The sequence below is a fragment of the Acanthopagrus latus genome, chromosome 7 (genome assembly GCF_904848185.1).
Source record: "Acanthopagrus latus isolate v.2019 chromosome 7, fAcaLat1.1, whole genome shotgun sequence".
Classification (NCBI taxonomy): domain Eukaryota; kingdom Metazoa; phylum Chordata; class Actinopteri; order Spariformes; family Sparidae; genus Acanthopagrus; species Acanthopagrus latus.
The window spans coordinates 27,689,423-27,715,716 of NC_051045.1; the positions used below are offsets into that span (position 1 = coordinate 27,689,423).

General features: G+C 39.2%; 1 protein-coding gene across 1 annotated transcript in view; it reads left to right on the forward strand.

The window, feature by feature from the left end:
• Positions 1-26,294, forward strand: part of plod1a (procollagen-lysine, 2-oxoglutarate 5-dioxygenase 1a) — a 46,669-nt gene that overhangs the window by 11,405 nt on the left and 8,970 nt on the right. The window contains exons 2-14 of the mRNA XM_037103888.1: positions 605-696; positions 1,006-1,139; positions 2,419-2,582; positions 13,453-13,565; positions 14,380-14,443; positions 17,108-17,205; positions 17,579-17,680; positions 18,276-18,407; positions 23,880-24,001; positions 24,178-24,282; positions 24,430-24,555; positions 25,621-25,762; positions 26,000-26,113. Coding sequence (XP_036959783.1) covers positions 605-696; positions 1,006-1,139; positions 2,419-2,582; positions 13,453-13,565; positions 14,380-14,443; positions 17,108-17,205; positions 17,579-17,680; positions 18,276-18,407; positions 23,880-24,001; positions 24,178-24,282; positions 24,430-24,555; positions 25,621-25,762; positions 26,000-26,113 — 1,508 coding nt within the window. The remainder of the gene's footprint in view (positions 1-604; positions 697-1,005; positions 1,140-2,418; positions 2,583-13,452; positions 13,566-14,379; positions 14,444-17,107; positions 17,206-17,578; positions 17,681-18,275; positions 18,408-23,879; positions 24,002-24,177; positions 24,283-24,429; positions 24,556-25,620; positions 25,763-25,999; positions 26,114-26,294) is intronic.

Here is a 26,294-nt window from a genome sequence, read left to right on the forward strand (position 1 = left end):
CCGCCCAGCGCTCCGGTGCACCTCTGCAAGCAAACAAACACAAGCATAAAAACACAACACAGACACTGCAGCCATAGATCATGACAAAAGCCTTATGTGTGATAAAGCAATTTACCTTGAATCTTCTGTCTCTTCTTAAAACAATCTTATCTTATGATCTTAAAACAAGTTTTTTTTAAGTGAAAGAAAATGTTCTCTATCTAATTTGGCTTGTTTTAGTAGTAAATTGTGTAATTTTAAGTATTCCTGACTAACTGAGGCATAAAAAACATATTCATGCTCAATTTAAGAATATACTGTGAATTCAGCTAGTAAATAACTTTTAAAACAGTATAATTAATCTCATATTTCTAAATCTGAGTTTTTAAATCTTGGCAAGCACAGAACAATTTGTAGTGTAGATGGTTATAGATCAATAGATGCTTTATAGATAAAGCTCAAAGTGTTTGTTTCTTTTAGTTATTATATGTCAGACTCCCACCACGATACACACGGTATATTATATTCCAGAAACTGCCAGTTATAGCAATACCACTGGGTTGCTTCATGCTTAAGGCAAAAGACTTTTAATTTTCTGATCTTTTCTAAATGTTGTGTGTTCCAGACAATCTTTTAGTTTTGACAGTTGCAACCAAAGAGACTGATGGCTTCAGGCGTTTCTTGAAGTCGGCTAAGCACTTTAACTACACCATCAAGGTAGGAGCCCTGCATGAAGTTCCTCTGCTGCTGTCTAGCCATGAAAGCCTCTTTGTCTATGCTTTAGAGTGAAACAAATTTATGTTTATTGTGAGTGGTAGTTCTGGCTCTCATGTAATTTTTTTTTTTTTTTTTTTTTTTACATTTAAGACTTTTTCAATGCATTTGGGTCACATAAGTAAGCTGCCATTTTTGTCAAGAATTAAAGCTCGGATCTTTTTATAGTATTATCTGAAGAGAAAGGTAGTTGGGGATGAATATCCTTACATTCATTTCATTAAATAGCAATTGATGTATGCATGTTTGAAGGTTCTGGGACGAGGTCAGAAATGGAAGGGAGGTGACTACATGACAGCTCCAGGAGGAGGCCAGAAGGTACGACTCCTGAAGACAGCTCTGGAGGAGATGAAGAAACAGGACAAAATCATCCTATTTATTGAAAGGTACAATGTCTTCACTGCAGGTGCAGTTTCACAGTGTGTGAAGTGATGGCCAGAGTAACACCCTGGTACAAAAGGAGTTTTGGAATAACACTTTACAAATCACACTAGATGTGTTTCTCTAGTCTTCAAACCCACCATTGATTTCCATTCACTGCATTTTAGATGAACTAAAACATCTTTTGGAATCCTTGGCACAAGAATTTCCTTTGGGATTAATACAGTTCTATCTCATCTCATCTTCTGAAGTTAAATGTGCAGGATAAGGCAATCACTCTTTTCTGCATTACCAGACAATACCATGATGATGTTTTAATTCAAGTTTAGGAATAACGCTTACACAAAGTGTTATGTGAATGTGGTGAAATATGTCATAAATTTGGTTGTTTCCTCATCACCTAGATTGTTAAGCTGTGTGTCTGTTTCGTAGTTTTCCCTGCCCCTGGATAGGCAAAAATCACTCAAATCAGTTTCAATCAATTTTGGGAAATGTGCATATACAGAATTTTCAGATAGATCTCAATCTCAAGTGTCTGTGTTAAGGGGACAGTTCACCCCAATACTTTGAGCATATTTTTCATTTTGCCTGTTGTGCTCTTTGTCCAATATTGGCTGTAGACATGTCTACCTTCTTGCAAATATAATTTCACTTTTGAAAAACTTAACAGTGATGTCTCTTTCCAGAAAATCATTAACCATTATTCAAGATATTCCTTAGACCTTGTTGTGAGCAATTTCATGTAGGCACTGTTTTTTTTTTTTTTTTACCTACTTTTACAGCGCAGAAGAAAGTGTTCATCTATTCATGAACAAGATTATTGTGCATGTGACAGGGTGGGATGTAAACACTAATGACGGGACAGGTAAAAAGGATATTATGTTGTTTTAGGCAAATTATGCACTGGAACGTGTATTTCTTGATGACCAAAACTGTTCATTTACTCCGGCTATTTCGTTAGCATGGTACCACACCTGACAACTTCACTGTGAAGGTAGTCACTGAATTGCTGTCTGCAAAGCTACTGATGTGGTCAGTGATAATGTGATTCAGTATCAGTTCTGTTTGTAGATTCTCTTTTACACTGCTATATGGATGAAATGGAACAGGGAGAAAAAAACAAACGAATAATTGTATTTCACAAATAGTTGAACTACCTCTTAAATGCAACACTAAAATTGCTGTAGAGTTTCATAAAGTCACCCCCCTCATTTGTTTTAACTATGTCACACACCTCTGAGCACTGAGAACTTTCCTCCTATTTATACTCCCTCTTTGACACAGCTATGACGTGGTTTTTGCCTCGGGTCCTAAAGAGTTGTTGAAGAAGTTCCAGCAGACCAGACACAAGGTGGTGTTCTCCTCCGAGAGCCTCGTCTGGCCTGACAGACACCTGGAGGACAAACACCCTCATGTCAGGGAAGGAAACAGGTTCCTGGGCTCTGGCGGTACGTCCACCAGTGCTGTCAGTCACACAGCTGGGGCAGCCCATATGGCCTCATTTTTTCACATAAAGTCAGTGTTTCCCCATAATTTATTTTTTCGGGAAGTGCTTACTCCCAGTCTGTGTAGTGCTCCTAGAAATCAAATAATTAGTTTAAGGTTTTAGGTAGAGATCAACTGGGTACAACAAACCAAAGGTCATCCGGTTTAAAGTTCCCATGACATCAAAATAATGTTAAAGTCTTTTTTGTATGTTTTCACTCACTGTTTAATGTATCTTGATCTCATCTCACCCAACAATGGCAAAAAAGGGCTGTATTCCCCTTAATCAAAATGGCCCCATCTTGATAGAGGCTGTGTTGTACAGTCGAGGTCTGGCTGTGTTCACTGTGAGCTGCAAGTCTCTGGAGTGAATACTTCATATTCAGCTGTACTCACTGATCACTGCGACAAGTCCCTCTGCACAGGGGTGGAGCAGCAATTTTAAATGTGGGGGCTTCTAGGGGTAGCACATGAGCACCACAACCACCTTTGGCCCATGTTTCAGTCTCCAAAACTAGGGGTGTCACGATTCTTCAAATCCTCGATTCGATTCAATTTTCGATTCTAAGGTCTCGATTTTTACATTTATTTTTTTTTAAATCACAGGTTGCTATGCCATTTTTAGACTAGACTTTTATGCAATATAATATCTGATCTTTGTTTGCAATGCGCCACACCACATTGTCAAATTTAAAAAACTTACTAACAACATAATGTAACAGTAAGTTATATGTTCAGTCAGTTGGAAACTTAAACAAAATAACCTGCCATCTAGTTTCTGCAGAGCTTGCAAACTGTGGCTTTTTTGTCAACATAACTCACTGGAAATCCAAAATACTTCCACACCTGCGACTTCAGCGAAAAAGGAGGGGGTTCAAGTTCTGTCGATGGGTCACCAGTTGCCATTGTTGTAAGAGTTGCGTAGCCCCTTTAAGGAATAGGGCGGTGTGTGAGGTGTATGTGTGCGTAAAGTTCGTAAGGTGTGAGTAAGCGAGCGAGAGTGAGGGAGCGAGCGTCCGACCAGCTTAACACGTGAAAGGGGTTCACCCTGACGGTAAACACACACTTCGGCTCCCCTGTGCTTCCTGACCACGGTCCGGGAGCCGAACAGGAATGGTGTAACACCATACTATCGTTTTGCTGGCTGTTGCTAATAGCTATTAACTTAGCTAGTAGCTAAGTTAGAGGAGGTTGACTTACTGCACTTCAGCGCTTACCCTGTGTATTTTTTTTCCGCTTGGCAAACCGACTGGACATGACATGGGGGTGCGGCAGCATTGACAAATTTTTTTAATTCGAAGTTCGAGATTGTGACCTAATTTCGGTGGATTTCAATTTAAAATCGAAAACGTGACACTCTTATCCAAAACTAATTCATTAAATTTCTAGATTTTCTTCACTAGGATATGCAAATAATATTGCATTCAAAATGTACATTATAGCACAATGCTTTTTATCCCAAGATATTATATATTCACAAGCAATCACATACCACAGTATTAAGCAATCAGTTTATGTGATTTATTAAAGAACAAGTGTGAGTGAGTGAAATTGGCAAGAACACTGTGTTCCCTCCCTCTTCTGTTATCACTCTCTTCTCTCATGTTCTCCCCTTCTGCTTCTTTTGTGCTCTCCCCCTCTTGTGGTTTCTCCCTCTTGTCTTCTCTCCCTCTTCTGTTATCTCCCTCTCCTCTCATGTTCTCCCCTTCTTCTTTTGTGCTCTCTCCATTTTCTCTAGTGTTTTCTCCCTCTTCTTTTCTGTCCTCTCCAACTTCTGTCCTGTTCTCTCCCTCATGTTCTCCATGCTCTCCTTTGTCCTGACTCCTGGACTTCCCTTCCTCTTAAACATCCTGCATAAAGAACTTAATGTTAATATTCCTGAACATGGAAGTGTTGAAATATTTTATGTAAACTTAGAACAAACCTCTACAGCGTTGATTTTGTTCAGGAAACACTCCTTTCTTTTGTTGTTCTTTTATCTGCTTTTTATTAATTATTTTACATAGATTTTGTTGTTCTAATCTGTTTTAACTACCCTTTCATCCTAGCCTATTTTGTACTATGTATATATATATATATATATATATATATATATATATATATATATATATATATATATATATATATATATATATATATATATATATATATATATATATATATATATATATATATATATATAATATATATATATATATTGTGTATATATATATATATATATATATATATATATATATACACAATATATATATATACACAATGTCTTCCTTCAGATCTTTCACCAGTCCTTTATTTTGTTTTATTCCTACATTTAATCTCCAGATTGTTTGTCTTTTCCTAGCGTTCAGATTTATTTTTTTAAATAATGCGTGATGATCTGATATATCAGTACCTCCAATCTTGCACTCAGTCACTCTGTGTCTATCTCCCATATTTTTGAAAAAATAATCTATTCTTGAATGGACTTTGTGTGTTGCTGAATAATGTGTGAAATCCTTTTCGAGAGGACTGAGACTCCTCCATATGTGTATCAGTCCCAATTCTTCCAAAGATAGGTTTACAAATTTTGATATCTGTTTTTTATTTCCTTTTAAACTTTTAGTGTCTAAGCTATGATTCATGACTACATTGAAATCCCCCCCACAGATTAAAGTACCTTCCACTTCTGTTACAATAACATTAAACAGGGATTTAAAAAAGTGTTTACTGCTTTCTGGGGGTGCATAAGCACATATCTTCCCTCTTTATTTTTTATTTCCTTTTCACAAATAAATACAGTTGAATTTGGGATTAATGTCATAACCCCTATCCGACGTCCTTGTTTATATATGAGTTCCTAAATCCAAATTTTTCATGTTCTGTCTGGGACAGGTGAGTTTCCTGTAAAAATATGACTTTATATATATATATATATATTTTTAATTTTGTTATAACTGTTCCTCTCTTTTTAGGTGTATTTAGAACATTTAGATTTAAGGACAGTATTTTCAAATCATTACATACCATATTACTAAACTATTGTGCATATGTGCTTCCCCAAGCAGCTAAAAAGTTACATGAACATGAACTAAATTAAGAACAGTGTGAACTAAATAGAACTTCCACACAGGGATTATTCTTCTTCTCCCCCAGGTCTCTGTTGGTGAGTGGATGCGAAAACCTCTCCTGTGAGGGCCCATCCCCAGACCTAGAGCTGTTGTTCGTGTCAAGCTTAGTCTAGATGAGTCCAACCTATGTATCCCTCATCTTGTCAGAAATACTCTATATCAGACTGTAATATCTCTAGCCTTTTTGTGTTAATTAACTCAACCAAAGGGTCATGCTTATCGATTTTGAAGCATTTCAATCCATATTTAATTGAATCGATTTTGAATGGAATTGCGACCTAAAGAATTGAAATCGAAATCGAATCGAATCGTGAGGTTCTTAATAATATCCAGCCCTGAATAGAAAAGGTTGGTAGCAATGGAATGCCCTTCGGGAGCTGGTGCTACTGTTATATTGGCTCACATTGGGTTTGTTTATCTCATGTCTGAATGTTGTCCATTTAAGGGGCTATTTTTCTAAAATTTCTCCCAGGGATACCGTAGCGAAGAACAAGAAAACTTGTAGCTTTGCCCATAGCTCTGGGATTGACTGTAGGTAGGCTCTGGATTTTTTTTTGCAATCATTCTTGTGTACTGTGCCATTAAACCCAACACAAGCTGCAGTTAGCTGAACAATATTTCATCCATCATCATCATCCCCACTAAAATGATTCTGATTAGATTCCAACTAAATTGTTATCTAATACGCTATTAAATTGATCCCACAAGGTGCCCCAAAGCTTTAGCTTTACAACACAATGTAGCTTTCTGACATGTACAGAGTGGTTCCGCCTGCAGTAAAGCATCTACACAATGTGACAGTGTGTTACTTAAACACCATTTCAAATGTTAGCAGTAATCAGTTTACCAGTTAGAGCCTCTCAAAGGAAACAACAACAGACAAACTAATTATAAAAGCTGATATTTGATTGTTGTGATCATTTAATAGGATTAACTCTGACTTTGTGTATAACTTTAGCTGACTGTACAAAATCTTATCGTGGTATTGTTACATTTTACATCTGCCATATTGTTGTCCCTCCCAGAAACTTTTCACATAACCCAATGTAAGATCCACAATGGGCCAACCATATGCACAAAGAATATATTTATTCCAACCAGAGACAAAACAATCAGATGAACCGTTTCAGTGGTTTTTAGGCTCTAATATTGTAACCCTATTAAACAGATATGTCAAAGGTTTACACCTCCACTCTCAGGAAAATTCTTTCTGATCTATCCCAATTGGGCCAGTCCCTTGTGGTTGAGGTGGTTACATGAGACGTTTGTACACAGTGCTATGTTCATTCAGTCTAATAGTGCGCAACCAGGTGAAAAGAATGCTCCCAGTTGTAATCAAGTTTGAGATATCTAGAATGTGTATACATTAATGAAAGCATAAAAACATATTGTTAGTTACATATTGTCCAGGGAATAGAAGCTGTGAAACTACTGCCGGTGAGTAGTAAGGAATTGTAGATGCAGGGTTAAGGCATTTTGCAAGGGGGGTTGCTGAAATAATGAATCTTGTCTAGATTTTTTTGTTTGTTTGTTTTTGGGTAAATTGTTGTGAAACTGTTGAAGCAGAGTGTTATCAGGCAGTTTCAGACAAGTAAGCTGTGTCAAATAGGCTTTACTGCAGGGCAGAGCCAAGCCTGCTAGTCACTACAGTGTCAGCTGCAGTGTCAGGACAACTTTGTCTGCTGAAATGATGATAGTCGAAGACTATCAAACAAAGACTCAGGGAGTCTCTCTGCAGGAGTCCATTGATGAAGTCCAAGTAACTCACTGTCCACCATTGACTGTAGCCATGAATCCTATCCAATCCCAGTCATGGCATCAAACCGGAGAGGATTTCCCCGGAGGTTCAATGCTGGAGGGTGTAACCCGGCCAGTCTCTGCTGCCCAACATTCTCCATTAGAACTGAACTTAAAGTACCAGGGGGGCTATGGAACTGCCAGTCTGCAGTCAAGAAGGCAGACACCATTTCAGGCTATGCCTCCCTGCACTCTCCACTTCCTGGCCCTTACAGAGACATGGGTCACCCCAGAAAACACTGCCACTCTCACTCACTGCTGCTCTTTCAAGTGCCTACTCATTTTCACACTAAACGACAAACAGGTCGACTACCACCACCTGCTCTCTGACTTCGCTCAACTGTATCAGCAGCCAAATCTGCCTTCTACCTGTCAAAGATCAACTCCTCTGCCTCCAGCCCCAGGAAACTATTTTTCTTGTTCTCTTCTCTCCTCACCCCTCCTCCCCCTCCTCCTTCCCCCCTCACTGCTGATGACTTTGCAACTTACTTTACCAAGAAAGTAAAAGGCATCAGCTCCTTATTTTCTCCTCAGCCCATCCAGAAAGCACCTTTTCAAGACAGCTACAGTAAAGCCACTCCTAAAGAAACACTCCCTAGACTGACATCTGAAACTACAGATATGTCTCCTTTCTTTCATTCCTCTCTAAAACCCTGGAAACAAATTGTCCTCCTATCTTTCACAAAACAACCTCCTTGACCCTAATCAGTAAGGCTTCAGGATTGCTCACTCCACTGAGACAGCCCTCATCACAGTGACTGAGTCACTCTGTGCTGCTAGAACCTCGTCCAACTGTTCAGTCCTCATTCTATTTGACTTATGTTCTGTGTTTGATACAGTCAACCACCAAATCCTCCTCATCACTCTGGCTGAACTTGGCATTGCTTACTCTTCTCTAATCAGGTTCACATCATACCTGACAAATTGCACCTTTCAGGTTACATGGAATGGGTCCTTGTCCAAACCATGCTTTCTGAAAACTGCCATCCTGTCAGGACAGCGGAATCACTCGCTATCTTACGCAAAAGACTCACAATTCATTTGTAAAGACTTCAGCTGGACCCTGCATTGCATGACCCCCCCCCCCCCCAAAAAAAAAAAAAAAATAAGAAAAACGTATATGCACTTGTATGTTCTTATCCTTAGCATGACTACTAAATTTATCCTTGATAAATAGCATCTTTGATTCTCAGATCAGGGCTTGAAAATGTTTTCTGTTTTTTCTTTTTTACTCTAAATGATGGTGATATTTTGTGGTTTCTTTAATGTGACAAATTTACTTATTGTAAGTCACTTTGGACAAAAGCTAAATGCCCTAAATGTAAATGTAGTTCATGCTTAAATTTCACCTTTGCATCTCTTTATCGTATTATTTATGTTTGCACACCACATATGATGAAATCATCACTTAACCTGAAGACCTTTCTGCTCACACCACAACACAAATATCACTATCTGATAGAGAGATTACAAGGGATTACGTACCTGGAAGTTTGCCCTGGTTGCTTCCGCCGAAAGGACTTTTAAACTGGATTTTGGATTGCTGCAGAAAATAAGACCTGTGGTAAACACAAGTTTATGATACTTACAAAATAATGTTCCCAGAAGAACACTAATTTTATGATTTTTGAGGTGTAAATGCAGTTACAAGGAGTAAAAAGCTCATGTTAGGCTAAAAATAAATCACAATCTCCATTGCATGGCTTCATTGTTGCCATCACTAAGCTCCCTACTACACACTATGTTACACACACTTTATTATAAGTTGATCAATCTACAAGCTGTAAATATAGTCTGCCTGTAAAGACGGACTAGTGAGTAGGCAACCAACTTCTTAACGGTCCCATGTTATACTGTTTTTCATCAATTTCACACAGCTGTCAGAGGTCCAACAACATTGTATTCAAGATGTATTGCCTCAAATCCATCCATGGTCCTGAATTTCAGCTGTCTAAAAGTTGCTCAAGTGAGCTCTACTGAGAGCAGGCTGCTTCTGTGCCTGCACCTTTAAATGCTAACAAGCTCTGTCTGTCAACACCTGCCTTGCCTGCTACACGCCCCTTTCAGGGAGATGATGCCGCTTACACTAGCAGCAGCATGCACTTATGTTTAAGGTGGATCTATTGCTATAGCTCACCGAGACGCTTTCGATCAACCATACCAGTTTGACCAGAATCGGACCCAGAAGGAGAAGCTCCTGAAGAAATACAGACTCTGCAGCTGCAGCAGGACATTTCAGAGTGGTTAGTGTGTCTGTAAATGTTACTTAGTTTGTTCATACGTGTTGTGACAGTTACTACCATGTAGCTAATGCTAGCTCCTGCTAATGGTAAAGGTAACTTATAGTTCTTCGGCAACTGTGAATACTATCAAAATGTGGCGATCCTTTTATGAGGGTCAGTGTTGAGGCAAAGCCAGCTTTGTACTGACCCTTTTTACTGAAGCAGTCTGATGTGAAGTGGTTAGCACACATAAACAAACTTACACGAACCTAAGCCGGCACATGTAACTGGGACAGAATATAGGTGGGGATGCACCAATACACATTTTTCACTTCCAATCTGATCCCAATACCTGAATTTGGATATCTGCTGATACCAATACTATTCCGATACCAGAGCTCTGTTTGCTTTAGTATTATTATTGTTTTTAAATGAGGCTGAAATAAACTCCTCTCTTCAGGCAAGTATGACATTGGGCAGACATCTTAAGTCCAAATACACTATATTACCAAAAGTATTCGCTCACCCATTCAAATGATCAGAATCAGGTGTTCTAATCACTTGGCCTGGCCCCAGGTGTATAAATTCAAGCACTCAGGCATGCAGACTGTGAAACAAGACATTTGTGAAAGAATGGGCCGCTCTCAGGAGCTCAGTGAATTCCAGCGTGGAACTGTCATAGGATGCCACTTGTGCAACAAATCCAGTCGTGAAATTTCCTCGCTCCTAAATATTCCACAGTCAACTGTCAGCTCTATTATAACAAAATGGAAGCGTTTGGGAACAACAGCAACTCAGCCACGAAGTGGTAGGCCACGTAAAGTGACGGAGAGGGGTCAGCGGATGCTGAAGCGCATAGTGCAAAGAGGTCGCCGACTTTCTGCACAGTCAATTGCTAGAGAGCTACAAACTTCATGTGACCTTCAGATTAGCCCAAGTACAGTACGCAGAGAGCTTCATGGAATGGGTTTCCATGGCCGAGCAGCTGCAGCCAAGCCACACATCACCAAGTGCAATGCAAGGCGTCGGATGCAATGGTGTAAAGCACGCCGTCACTGGCCTCTAGAGCAGTGGAGACGCGTTCTCTGGAGTGATGAATCACGCTTTTCCATCTGGCAATCTGATGGACGAGTCTGGGTTTGGAGGTTGCCAGGAGAACGGTACATTTCAGATTGCATTGTGCCAACTGTGAAATTTGGTGGAGGAGGAATTATGGTATGGGGTTGTTTTTCAGGAGCTGGGCTTGGCCCCTTAGTTCCAGTGAAAGGAACATTGAATGCTTCAGGATACCAAAACATTTTGGACAATTCCATGCTCCCAACCTTGTGGGAACAGTTTGGAGCGGGCCCCTTCCTCTTCCAACATGACTGTGCACCAGTGCACAAAGCAAGGTCCATAAAGACGTGGATGACAGAGTCTGGTGTGGATGAACTTGACTGGCCTGCACAGAGTCCTGACCTGAACCCGATAGAACACCTTTGGGATGAATTAGAGCGGAGACTGAGAGCCAGGCCTTCTCTACCAACATCAGTGTGTGACCTCACCAATGCGCTTTTGGAAGAATGGTCAAAAATTCCTATAAACACTCTCCTCAACCTTGTGGACAGTCTTCCCAGAAGAGTTGAAGCTGTAATAGCTGCAAAAGGTGGACCGACATCATATTGAATTCTATGAGTTAGGAATGGGATGGCACTTCAGTTCATAGAATGAGTAAAGGCAGGTGAGCGAATACTTTTGGTAATATAGTGTATCTGTAGTAAAGCTCAGGGCTGGAACTCCTTTTAAGTTCTCAGCTAACTTGGTTGACACTCAGTTTTATAGTTCAGGTAGCACAGTCTCTGATCTCCTGGATGGTAAAAAATGCATATTACTGCCTTGCTTTGCAGTGTAGAATATTTCCACACAGCGGACATGTTGGCTAGCCACAGTGCTGCTCAATGCTAGCCTGCTAGCTGGCTTCAAACTGTGGAATGGATTGCCTGAATGGGGCTGTGTCTCATAACTCTGTGTCTCATTGAGCCATGCCTCCGTTCAGGAAGTCCATACCACAGTTTGCAGCCAGCTAGCAGACTAGCCAGCAGGCATCACTTTTGGGCTCATCTCAGCAGACAATGTTAAAGCACAGACATGGCTCATTGATTGGAAATCTCTGCAGGTTGGATCGGAACTTTCCAATCCATGAATTATGTTGGTATCGGAGCCAATGCATCACATTTTTGTTCCAATTGTTGTAGTATATTTGGTGCAAAACATATTTGTGTACCTGTATCAAACAATGTGAAGTTGTGGACAAAATTTGAATATGTGTAAATCTGAATGTGAACTTGTATAATAAATGCTCAGCGTATGTAAATATGTAAAATATGTGTGTAAAATAATTTCTCACAAACAGATTTGTGTTCTTTTAAACCACAAACACAAATCGATAAGTACAACTGCTTGAATTTTCCCCACGAGTCACAGATTCCGTTTCCTTCAACTACAAATCACAAATCACACCTCTCCACTGAGCTATGTGGTGCAGAACTATCTGTGCATTCAGTCTATGGAGCAAAAGGCAGGTGCTGATCTGAGATTGACTGATCTCCGTTTTACCCACTGGTAAAAGAGTTTGACCATTTTACCAGTGGGTGGGCTGCAGAGACGTTGCATGGCTCATTTGCTTTCCTCATTCTACTGAGTTGGTAGACTCAGGGAGTACCAGTTCATATATGTAGAGACAGAGAAAACGTGTTGTATGTTGAAGAAACAAGTGATGGGGGTGTGGAGTGGCTGACACACAGTCACCAGTCACCCTATTACAATACACTGTACCATCAACATTATTTTGAAGCTGTTCTTTTAAGTTAAAAAGTAATGTAAAGTTTCTTTAAAACCCATTAAAGGGATATTCCGGTGTAAGTATAATCCACAAAGCCAGCAACAATATCAAATGTTTGATGCCTTGAAATATGTGCTGGTACCCTGCTTCTAATGTTGCTGAAGTTTGGTGTTGGTCTGAGCATTATTTGTGGCTTTTGATGGCGATTTATACTTGGACCCATTTACAGCAGTGTATTGTTGTTGTGCGGTCATTTCTGAGGATGCTAAAACTACATAAGCTAGCGGGCCACAAACATTATCTCTCGACTGGGGGGCCGTATTCGGTGTCAAGGTGTGTTAGACCATGGATTAAACTTACACCCGAATATCCCTTTAATCCTTTGAATTCAAACATTAGGTGTTTATTGACCTGTTTTATGTTATAAAATAAGACGTGAAGGTATCTGAAGCTTGTGTTAACCACAGACCTTATTTCAGTCATTTAACCGAAAAGTCATTTAAAGCACCATTGACTTTGAGACCAGGGAACCAGAAGCGCAGAAAATATTATATTTTCACTCTTTACTACCGTGTATGTCTCTGTTAGACTGTGATTTTCATGTACACAGCAGATGCAGCTGTAGATTTTAGTCTTGTGTTAATGACATGCTTGATGCTTAGAAAGGACTGGGCCATTTGTTTTTATAGCAGAGAAACAGGAGGTCTTTACTGAGCTGTCACTGCTGGGCTGAGCCCAAATTTAAACCCTGCAGCAGCCATTAGTCATGGCAATTTGAAACAAAAGACCTATTTTTGAGTTCATAGTTAAGATTAGGGAAATGGAAATGGGTTGACTTGCATTGTCACTTCCTGTCTGCTTCCTGTGGGTTTGTTTCTATCCTCAGGTTTCATTGGCTACCTTCCCAACATCAGAGAAATGGTTGCTGATTGGAAAGGAAAAGACAACGACAGTGACCAACTGTTCTTCACCAAGATTTACATTGATCCAGTGAAAAGAGTAAGATTTACATATTTCTGTATTCACAGTTGTACTTTGATTTATTTCATTAGATACTTAGTACTAGAGCTATTGATAACAGTAATGGTAGCAAAAATCTTTTAACATTGCCATACAATTCCTCTGGGATATTTCATGATATGCCACAGATTTCCCAGTATTGACCTCAGTTCTACAGAGGACCGGGCCTTAATTTTTGAGTACATGTCATCATATTTGGGTGACAAGTCTTCCCATTTTTTTATTTTTTTGCTTTTAACTCAAACTCAACACTTCTTCTGTGTTTGCCAGTTGTACCATACTGTTGTAGTCAGTATAATGTGTATTTCTAAATAACTAACTCTAACAGAAATTGCACTTACACAATACAGCCTAATTATTTCCTCCTGTCAGTGAGTTTCAGCACTTTCAGCACAGATGTTTCAGATTAAAAACCAGCTCAGTGGGCTTAATCCCTCATGTTTCTGGTAGCAGGAAGTGTTGAGTTTTATTGTAGATAGTTCAACAGTAAAATAAATACTCAACAGTTTAAGTGACAGGAATTCACTTGTGAATGGAAAATATGATATAACTCTGTTGTTGTACTGATAGAAATGGTGCTGTGAAAATTGACATTATACTGAATTTAACATGTTAGCTGAATACAGGTAATTTCATCCCCCCTCAATTTTCTTGGCCCAGCCTTTATTATTTTGGGGCTCAGTCTGACACTCACCAATTCAGTACTGCTTTTATTCATGAATTTACAGCTGCTAATTTACTACTAATATGAATGCAGCCTATGCTGTAAAAATGATGCATTTCCATGTTTCAGAAATCCATAAATATCACATTGGACAGTAAATGCAGAATGTTCCAGAACCTTCATGGGGCCCTCGGTGAGTTCCTGTGATTAAGTTTCTTTGTCAAGTAGTGAAATGTATGAAACAAATACATGCCTCTGAGACTGACTGCCTATTTGACTGGCTTAAGTTTCTTTGTCAAGTAGTGAAATGTATGAAACAAATACATGCCTCTGAGACTGACTGTCTATTTGACTGGCTCCAGAGGTCAGCAGTGTTGTGCAGAAAATGTTATGTGCATCTTTCCAATGACACCTTTTCAAGACATTGTATGTTTCTTATCACCTGCAGCTATGCTTCATGCCATCTTCTGCAGTGACACTAACCACACTAACCAGATCTTGATTTTGGGGGCTGATGCAGATACTCAAAAAAAAATAAATATCAGCCTATATACACATTTTTTTGTCAGTGATCCCTAAAATGTATGCATTGTCCTAAACAACTGAAGCTTCTGTTAAAATATATATACATATACTGCACATGTATTTATTAGGGTTGTCACGATTCTCCAAATCCTCTATTCGATAAAATTTTCGATTCTAAGGTCATTGTTCGATTCGATTCTCGAATTTTTATTTTTTTTTAAAGCACAGGTTGCTACGCCATTTTAGACTAGACTTTTATGCAATATAATATCTGACCTTTGTTCACAATATACCACACTACATTGTCAAATTTAAAACATTTATTAACAACATAATGTAACAATAAATTATATCTTCAGTCAGTTGGAAACTTAACCAAAATAACCTGCCATCTAGTTTCTGCAGAGCTTGCAAACTGTCTTTAACCCTTGTCAACAACGCAAATGTTGTCACTGGTAATCAAAGATAATTCCAGTGAAAGAGGAGGGGATTCAAGTTCTGTCGATGGGTCTTCAGCATCTGCAGCTGCAAGATGCTGGAGACCCAGTGTTCTTGTTGTAAGGGTGGCGTACTCCCTTTCAGGAATAGGGCGGTGCATAAGGTGTTAGTGGGCGAGCGAGAGTGAGGAAGCGCGCATACATGCGGACAGTGAATGAATGGCAGAGAAAGGAGAAGTGAAAGGAGTAGCAACAGCTACAAAGTGTACAATGTGGTCTGCAGTTTGGCTGTGAATAAAGGCGACGGCTCCTCAAGATACAGCAAAGCTTCCTGATATTATTTCCCGACCAGCTTAACGCGTGAAAGTGGTTCACCCCGAAGGTAAGCATAAACTTCGGCCCTGGAGGAAATCATCTGCTCTGTGCTTCCCGACCATGGTCTGGGAGCCGAACAGTAATGGTGTAACGCCATGCTATAATTTGGCTGGCTGTAGCTAATAGCTACTGGCTTTAGCTAGTAGCTAAGCTAGAGGCGGTTGCCCCACAGCACTTCAACAGGTGTGTGTTATTTTCCGCTTGGCAAGCCGACCGAACATGACATGGGGCATGGCAGCATCGACGATTCCATTTTTTAATTCAAAGTTCGAAATTCTGACTTAATTCGATTTAAAATCGAAATCATGATGCCCTTAATATTTATAAATGAAATGGCTCCAAAGCCTGTCCAACATAATTCAAGTCTTGTGAAGCCCCAAGATCTCAAGTTGATTTTAAAAGAAGCTATTAAATCATTTATTTTGTGGGAGGGGGGGATTGTGGGGATCTCAGGTTTTCCGGGGACTTCAGTTACACTGGATAAGCTGTATGGATTCGTTGTATACTTATTTTTAGGTTTTTTTTTTAAGTTGTTAAGGAGAATGACTCAATGTTGTGAAGCGTCCAAAATGTCTTGTGGACTAAGAAGATTAACCCAACTTTTCACTAGGATGGGGATGAGTTTATAATAACTAAATTTTAATTTTTGGGTGAACTGTTCATTGAAGATTTTTCCTCAGTATTAACTGTGTTGTGTATGTATTAAAGGTATACATGTTATGTAATTGCTGTGGAAAATGACTCTAGCTCCAAATCTTTCACTCTTGTTGTGAACGTGGTTAATGTCTTCTCTGGCTACACTGTGTTTGTGATTAGTAGTCTGGTCAATATACCTGTGATACATCATCACAGTGTATTTGTAGTAAACTCAGTCCTCAGAGGTTCCAACAGCTGAAGGGTTTGCAGTTGCTGTAATTTAGAAGGAACTACACATTTAGACATGAGCTGAACTCTCAACAGTCTGCAGCATTTTTTACCTCTGAGGCAGAGGAAGGAATTTGTAAGTTCTATGTGAGGCGGATGTGTTCACTAGACAATGTGAGTTTAAGGAGTCACTCTGTCTGTAAACTCTTTCATCAGATCCTTTTCCTTGTTAAAAAGGTAGTTTACAAAATTTTAACAGTATATTTTCCATTGTGTGTTTAAAACGTGCATCTGTTTGTCTTGGAAGCTGTTTTCAGTCCCAGTCTGGTGTTTTGCTGTATGTTTATTGGGAAGCAGCTGAGCCTTGTTGGCAACAGTGACTCTGCTTGTAAACCAGCCAGATTTCAGTCAGCTTAGGTGCCACTTAGCGCCAAGGGTAACGGTAGCTAGCTACAGTCAAGGTTAGTGAGCAAAGAGCAGCAGTTGTTTGTTACACTAGTGAGATGCTGCCCCCATATTTTTGGAGTTATCTTGGAATTCTGACAAATTACACCTTAATCATTACCAAACTCTAGGTGATGTGAATATCTGCAGTCTCCAAAACTACAGGAAGTGAACATGTGAAGGCTAGATTTGATGAGTGTGTGTATTTCCAGACGAGGTGGTGCTGAAGTTTGAAGACAGTCGGGTACGAGCCAGAAATTTACTGTATGACACCTTGCCTGTCATCATTCATGGGAACGGACCAACCAAGGTACTGACCTATCGATGCACACTGACCAGTCACATATTACACACAGCGGGCTGATAGAGCAAACCAAGTAGCTGTTGGTGCAGATGTGAAGGCTAAAGCCGATGCGACACTTCACCACGTGTCACTATTCAAGCTCGTAAGATGTGTGTGAAAAGGCATTCTCAACACGAGAGAATTTTTCTGTGTGTGTCTCATCACAGTACTCCTTGTCTCTGTATTTACCAGTCAAAATACACAGGACTATTTTCACAGTAATTTGAACACAATTTCATTATCTCATATTTTAATTGACACAGTTATGGTCAACACACCCCATATACTGGACATTAGATGGAGATGTAATAACATGCAAAAACACACATTTGTTTTCCAGCTCCAGATCAACTACCTGGGTAACTACATCCCCAACACGTGGACATTTGAAAATGGATGCACAGTGTGTCACGAGGACCTCCGACCCCTCACAGCTCTTAAGGTCTGTTCACAGGCAGTTGACTACATGATTTAGAATTAATTAGGGCCCGAGCAGGTCTTGACCTGTTGTTTTTCGAATGACGACTTTTTCATCCCAAATGATTGCATTTTTCACTGACTAAACCCCAACACTCAAAACTCAACAAACTTGGCTAAGACTAAGGCTCTGTGAAAAAATGCTAAACTTACTTTTTTCCAACTCCTCCTGGGCCATTTGACCCATTTGCAACAAACTGTACAAGTAGCATGTGTGGACAAAACTTATCAAAAGCATTCACCTACGTCACACCTGGTGGCGTGGTCCATTTTAATGCTTGGCCATAAAACCATCAACTCATTATAACATCCACATACAATTTGCCATCTACTCCAAATTGCTCACACATGTAGAGGGTCTTGCCCTAAATACATCTACGCGGCACACCCCGACGGCAGCATGCCCCGACACGTGTGGACTGCGAGGGCCCATACATTGCTGTTTGCAGCTTTAATTATAACTGGGTTTTGTTCCATACATTATTTCCAATTAGGTTAACAAATTGATTGCCCTTGACCTTTGAACCGGAAAATGATGCTTGTTTTCTTTTTGCCAACAGGAGAGTGAATACCCGATGGTGGTGATTGGCATCTTCATTCAGCAGCCCACCCCCTTTGTCGCAGTGTTCTTTGAACGTCTGATGAAGCTTAAGTATCCAAAGAACAGGCTCAAACTGTTGATTTTCAACCAGGTAACAGGAGAACATGTAATTCATTGACTTTCTCCCTACTTCCACGAGGGCAAGTGTTTTTCTGTAAACTGTTGTTGCCAGGGCTGCATGCAGGATTTTAGAAACACCGAGCTCCAAAATTATCTCCGAATACACTTCTGATCAAAATTTTAAGACCATATATTGTTAAAGTATCGTATTCAAATTCAGAAGAAGCCAATTTTGTTTATTCTTGTATTTAGTGACTAAGGAAGATTCGCCCAGCCAGTGTTTCATCCTCCAGTTATTTTTATGCAAGAAGTCAAATCGGTTTATACCCTCGTGATCAAAATTTTAAGACCAGTTGAAAATTTGCAAGAATTTACATTTTGCACTGTTGGATCTTAAAAAGGTTCTGAGTAGAGTTTCAAAATGCAAAACAGAAGAAATGGGAGTGACAAAAAAAACTTTGAGTCAGCAGTTTATTGAAAACAACAATTAAACTGAAATAGGCTGTTCATCAGCCGATCAAATTGTAAGACCACAGTTTTTAAAAGCCAAAATCTGCGCAAAAATGTGTATTCAATGTTATTTTCTGTCAGGCATTCACACTGTCATGACCTCCTGATGGCAAAAGCCAAAAAGCTTTCTCTCGTTGAACATGGTCGGATTGTTGAGCCGCATAAGCAAGGCCTCTCGCAACACGCCAATGCTGTTAAGGTTGGCCGCAGTAAGACAATCATTTTGAATTTCTTAAAAGATCCTGAGGGTTATGGAACAAAATTGTCAAGTCAAAAAAATCCCCCGGCGCTGAGGCAGAGAATCCGATTGGCTGCCCTTCAAGACACGGGACAATCCTCGTCCCAAATGAAGGCCAGTACTGGTGCCGACTGCAGCCCAATAACCATCAGACAGCACCTGTGAGAGAAGGGCTTTAAGAACAAAAAACGCCTTCAAAGGCCTCGTCTCCTTTAGCACCACAAAATTGCCTGTTTGGACTTTGCAAGAGAGCACCAAACATGGGACATTGAAAGGTTGAAGAAAGTTTTATTCTCTGATGAGAAAAAAATTTAACCTTGATTGTCCAGATGGCTTCAAACGTTACTGGCATGACAAGGACATCCCACTTGAGATGTTTGCTACGCGGCACAGTGGAGAGGGCGCCATCATGATCTGGAGCTTCAGGTTGTGCAGGAGCATCAAACAGCGTCTGGTTATGTGGAGATGTTGCAGAGGGCATCCCTCATGACTGAGAGGCCTTGTCTGTGTGGTAATGACTGGGATTTTCAACAGGACAACGGTGCAGGTCACAATGCCCACCTGACAAAGGACTTCTTCCTGAGGAATAATATCACTCTTTTGGACCATCCTGTGTGTTCCCCTGATCTAAATCCAGTGGATGCCCTTTGTGAAGCCATCTTCACCACCAACGTTCCCACTAGCCTCCTGGAAACACTTGCATCAAGCATGGCGAAACACATTTTTGAAGTGATCAACAAGAACGGTGGAGCTACTCATAACTGAGTCCTTTTTGAAACTTTTGTTTTGATTTTAGGGGGGTTTCAGGGTTTTTTTGAGCTATGGTCTTAAACTTTTGATCAGCTGTTTAACAGCCTGTTTCAGTTTAATTGTTGTTTTCAATAAATTTCTTACTCAAATTTTTTTTTGTGTGTCACTCCCATTTTGCATGTTGAAACTCTGTTTAGAACCTTTTAAGATCCAAGAGTGCAAAATGTAAATTCTTGCAATTTTTTAACTGGTCTTAAAATTTTGATCACGAGTGTATAAACTGATTTGACTTGCGTAAAAATAACTGGAGGATGAAACACTGGCCAGGCGAATCTTCCTTAGTCACTAAATACAAGAATAAACAAAAATGGCTTCTTTTGAATTTGAATATGATACTTTAACAATATATAAAAGAGGACAAAAAGAAATTAATTTCATCCTTGCTTATGTTTTCCAAAATAAAGGTATTCTCGAAAGCGGCGACTCATCACTTGGAAGAAAAATTCCACATGTGGTTCAAAGTCTGCAGAGACTGCAAGTCTCGGAGCAGGTTGCAAAACTAAGCAAAGTACGGAAATTAAATGTTGAAAAAGAAAGGGTTTACATGTTGTTGAAAAGAAGAGTAAAAAAATAAGAAAAGCCAGAGAGTTTTGATAAGAGAAGGGAAAAGAAACACAATGTCTCCTCTTTTAAAACTTTTAGGCTGATGGTGGACCCGAGGGGCAGACTAATCACGTCACTTCCTACGGCAATATCACAGCTCAAATCCCGGACTTATCACTTATTGCAGAATTCTATCCTTTTGAAGGTTTTAAGATTGCGATTGACTGTTCACCGAAATCCACATTGGTCTTACATAAACCGAAATTGCTTAATAGGCAAAAGGGGAATTACCGGTTAGGATAATTCAAAAAACAGATACATATGCAACAGCAGCACTGATGGCTTAAATGTATTTCATATAGTGCTAACTTCGTACTTAATGCAAAAATATATGTCAGAGGTAGATAATAGTAGATAGGCATAATTTTAGAATACATCATCTTGGAAAGTCCTCCGTTAACTTACCAAAAGGTGGCAATGTGGCTCCACCAAACATTCAGACATTTTACCCTGGAACTTATAACTTGGGCTATGATTAAGTCAGGAAGATAAGAAACATATCAAATTGTAGATCTGGTCATGCTGGTTAAAAATATATTATTAAGAAAAAGATGAGATCCCAGTTTGATACTCATACAGGATTAAGAAGAAATCAGGACTTTTCTCACTCCTGATGTAGTATGGGAATGCAAATAGCTTTTAACAATACCAATCATAATTTACACAGTGACATATAGTAGGAATGCCAGATGTTGGTTGTTATCTCTTGACGAAAGGCCCTGCTACATCAAAGTAGAATCTGACACGATCCAGTGACCATTGTTCCTTGGGGGGGGGGGACCAGGCCCTCTGATGAAGAGGAAGGGTGCATGAGGGGGAGTTGAATACAGACACACAGACATGGCCTTCTGCTGTGGAAGACGACAATAGGACATGTTCCTACACCATATCACAATACAGCCTATTAGGCCTAAAGAAATCCTACACAGGTTATAATGTTCAACCCATTTATAGAAAAGCAGAGTAGTCTATATATGCAAGACTGAACTATGAACTATATAGTGGTGAAATATAATGGCCATCGTGATAATTTTGCAAACAGTGAACCATGGATTTGACACATACTGTCCGACCTAAACAAACACAAAATTTTGACTACATTATTTAACCTACTTGATAATATTTATATTTCTCTTACCTTCATCACTCTCTCCTCTTTCTATCACCTCCATCACCTCTCTTTCTCTTTGTCTCACCTCCATCACCTCTCTTTCTCTTTTGCTCACCTCCATCACCTGTCTTTCTCTTTCGCTCACCTTCATCACCTCTTTCTCTTTCACTCACCTTCATTACCTCTCTCTCTCTTTCTCTCACCTCCATCGCCTCTCTTTCTCCTCACCTCCATCACATATCTTTCTCTCATCTCCATCACCTCTCTTTCTCTTTTTCTCACCTTTAGAACCTCCCTTTCTCTTTCTCTCACTTCCACCTCTCCTTCTCTCAGTCTCCTTTGCAGTACAAAAGTTCAGCTTTGCCTGATGTGGTTTTCTCATTTTCATCTGTTAGTGAATAAAGTAAACACATGGTCAGCTGAAAGACTATTTGAATGCTACCACAGTCTGCTAGAATGTAGCCATGAAGATACCAAGGCAAACTACTGGGCGGAGTTTACACAGATGATGCAATCCAAGGATGAAAACGCACCAACGTTTCCATCACAATGCTTGTTGTAAAAGTCAGTAAATGTGTGTTTGTTTTTGTAACTTTATGACCATACCTGATGCTGTATAGACACTGGTCTTCTTTAAACTGAGTTAATAAGTGTGAGCACTGACCTGACATCAGCCGGACTGACTGATTCAATTATACATTTACGAAAATATTAGATAAAATCAGGGCTGTCAACATTTTTTTTTTAAGATTTAATACTTATTTCTTATCATACATACATACATAGAAAATGTGTTCAGCCCACCCCTGTTATTGGTGAGTTGATTTTAAGACACTTAAGGACTGTCCAGTGTTGAAGCGGGTAGGCTACCTCGTAACATACATCCATTCGGATTTTCATAGTTTATCAGTCTATGGTTCGGAGGGATGACTTTCAAATACTCTGGTGTCTCTGTCCGTATTGAAAACATCACTGGTATTGATCTGTTATTGTTTTTTTCTCCTGTTCTTGCCTTAAGGTGGGTTCATGGTTGGTTTGCTTCTGCAGCACCCAATACCTGAACTTGTGCATGGGCCGATATTAAGTACTGATCTATGTGTTTTAAAAAAATGGATATTATTATTATTATTATTATTATTATTATTATTATTATTATTATTATTATTATTATTATTATTATTATTATTATTATAAAAGAAATTAACAGCTGTAAACTGCACTTGTGGACAGGGTATGAATATGACAGACTTAAACAAAAAAAATAATTAACCCAAATGATGAAACTTTTGTCAAAATTAATCAATTAGAATAAAAGCTCTAACAGTAAACTGTGTTTATAAAATACTTTTTCTGATTTTCAAACCAACCTTCATTTGAATGAACTAATATTGATTCATAAAATCCCCAAATCACTCCTTTTAGGATATGCTTTTACCTCCGGATATGTATCACAGTCTGAAACAGCCCCCGCCCGGCACCGCATACAGGTAGATTTTCTGTTTTGTGAAGTCCCTAAATGCTGTTACCACACTGACAGATAAATGCTTGTACCAAACAATCATGTAATTAGAGAGTATATGGAGTCTTCACCATGTTTTGGTGTCATTTATAGGCTAGTTGGCCCTGTTTGCTGCTGTCTGTTTGTATTCGATTTTCACCCTCAGTGGTCAGGTGCATTTTAACCACTTTTTGGCCAAGGTGCCAAAAAGTGCCTACTCTGAAACCAGTTCTTTGCATTTCAACAGCAGAACCAGCACTTGGTTTGCTTTGGTCGAAAATGGATATTTATAAACTCAGAAACACATACTTGTATGGCCTCAGTGGTTGTTTTAACTGGGGTTCTATTTTTTTCCTATTCTGAAGATAATGTCCAGTACATAGCATGTCTTGCTAAGGCTATGTAGTGAGCGACTGTGCCAAAAGCCTGTAAATTGCAATTGAAAACCAAGCAAAAAAGGCAAGTGTTTAACAGGTTGATGCTCAAAAGTGGATAGACCTGTTGTTTATGCTTATTAATGCCTCCGTTCAGCCATATTATAAAACACTCAAACAGGTCATCAAAATAAAAGCTTGAAAATTAAACAGAGTTGACTCTCATCTATAGATAAAAATAATGTCTGTGCAAACATGCACAGTAATAATAAGTTTGATCGTAAATCCAATCTCACTGTCTTTTGCTCTATTTCTCTGTAGTGACCCAGACTCTCTGTTTATTTGTTCCTCCCCTGCAGGAAGTTCATCATGAGAATCATGTCAGCTCTTTTCTTCACAATCATGGAAACCTTTATCAAGACGTCAAGTTCATCGGGCCTGAAGAGGGGGTGGACGGACCTGCGTCCCGCAACCTGGGCTTGTGAGTTCCATCTAACCAGTGGTCAACTGGATGCCATATCTTGAGTTAGAAATATTTATCAAAAAACTGAGCCAACCAATAAACATGTTGACATTCACACCGTATATGCAGAGCATGTGCCAGTACTGTTCTTGTTTTTTGTTTAACAAACATCTTGTGTCTTTCCTTCCTTTCAGTGATATGTGCCGGAAGGACAAGGACTGTGACTATTTCTTAAGCATTGACATTGAAGTGGTCTTAAAGGAAGAGAACACACTCAAAATTCTAATTGAGCAAAACCTGCAAGTATATTTATCAGTATTGAAGTATTGATGATAATCTTGTGTTAGCAGATGTCTTGGCGCTGCTATTTGCATGAGTTATGGTTTTACTAACTGTAATTGGCCAGATAGAAGAAATATAGTAACAGTGCTTCCATTGCTTTTTAGTCCTATTGTGGCCCCGATGATAACTCGAGTTGGTCGACTGTGGAGCAACTTCTGGGGAGCCCTCAGTGTAGATGGCTACTATGCCAGGTCTGAGGACTATGTGGACATAGTTCAAGGCCGTAGAGTGTAAGTTGTTCTCGAAAGACTTTTTTCATTTTTCCACAATTGTTAACATGTGGTTCTATTCAGGGCCTTAGTAAAATATACATTCTGTTGAAGTCATAACCTACCATTAATTCTCAAATACTGGGTAACAAAACTGAGGAGGGTGAAATTACCCGTCACTCACATGGTAAATCAAGCAAAATCAGTACAACAGATAGAAACACAGAGTCATGGCAAACTCACAATTCTGCTGTCTCTTTTTAACACAACAGTCTTAATTTTGTCAGCTAGTTTACATTTTGTCTTTGCTAGTTTTTAGCTAATCTAGTCTATCTCTTCCTGTTTGTTGTAGCTAACTAAAAATTAGCAGCACAATTTAAGTCTGGTTTAAACTGATGAAAACTGTTGATTTCTCAGTCTTCAATCATTAGATTGTATTCAATCAGATTCTATATAGTCTTGGCCAAACCCCATACATTTTGTCAGTTGCACATCTTATTTGTGTGTTGCAGTATAGGGTTAGGGTAGGCATAGTAACTGCAGACACAGTTTTTGTGGTACATTTTTATTTATAATTAGTTTTTATAATCAAATTCATTTTGATGATAATGTGAAGGACAAATGAACACAGCATTTATATAAAAGTCACAATATAAATGCCAAAATACATCAGTTAGTGAGTGAGTAGCTTGGGTGTTCAGTGCATACTGGGCTATGACACTAGCAAGGCATACAGCTATATGCCAGTATGCCAGCCGTATGCCAGTATTTTAACCAGTCAGCTCACTAGCATGCATTAGAGCGTAGCTTAAATAAACGTGCAGTCTAAAGGGCTTTTCACACCGAACTTAGTCCAGGGCTAAAAACATTCTTAGAACCTTCTTGGCCCCAGGCAAAGAAATTGTTCACACAGGCTTCCCACTAACATTCAATGAAATATTCCTCTAAAACAGAGGCAAGAGTCCTGTCTCTAATACAGACCTGGTTCTGTCTCACTATTTGAGAATTTACAGAACTCTAATATCTGTTCCTTATTAGATCCTAGGGTTGGTATGTTGGATTTTCTAAGATTGTCTTGTTTTTCAGGGGTGTGTGGAATGTCCCATATGTGTCCAGTGTGTACCTGGTAAAGGGCAGCCTCCTTCGGTCAGAGCTCACAGACTCCGAGCTCTTTAACTCACACATTTTAGACCCTGACATGGCGTACTGCCACAATATTCGCAACAAGGTCAGTGAGAGAAAGGAAGTGCTTCCATGTTGACTTAATGGACTAATTAATTATAAATAATAATATATACTAAATAATTAATTAAGCTAATTGTTTCTTTTCTTTATATTTTAATTGTGTTTTTTTATATCTCTGTTTTAACCTTGCTTGATTAAAGGCCTAATGAAATGTAAATGTTTATAACTGTAAATATAATATTATCCATTATAATATTCACCTGTTGAATCCTCCTCTCAGGGAATCTTCATGTATGTAACCAATATGCACACTTTTGGTCGCATCCTGTCAACGGAAAACTATCCGACTGACCATCTTCATAATGACTTGTGGCAGATCTTTGAAAACCCAGTGGTGAGAAAACGTCTACTTTGCACTGTTATTATGACTATGATCAGTCTTAGATTTGGTGTCAGTGTGTGGTGCTCATGCTTTTTTACTTCAGTGGCGGTTAATAAGGTCATTGGAGATTAGCTGAGAAGAGCTTTGATTAAAGTCTACAAGTATTATTATTGATATTATAATAATAATGATA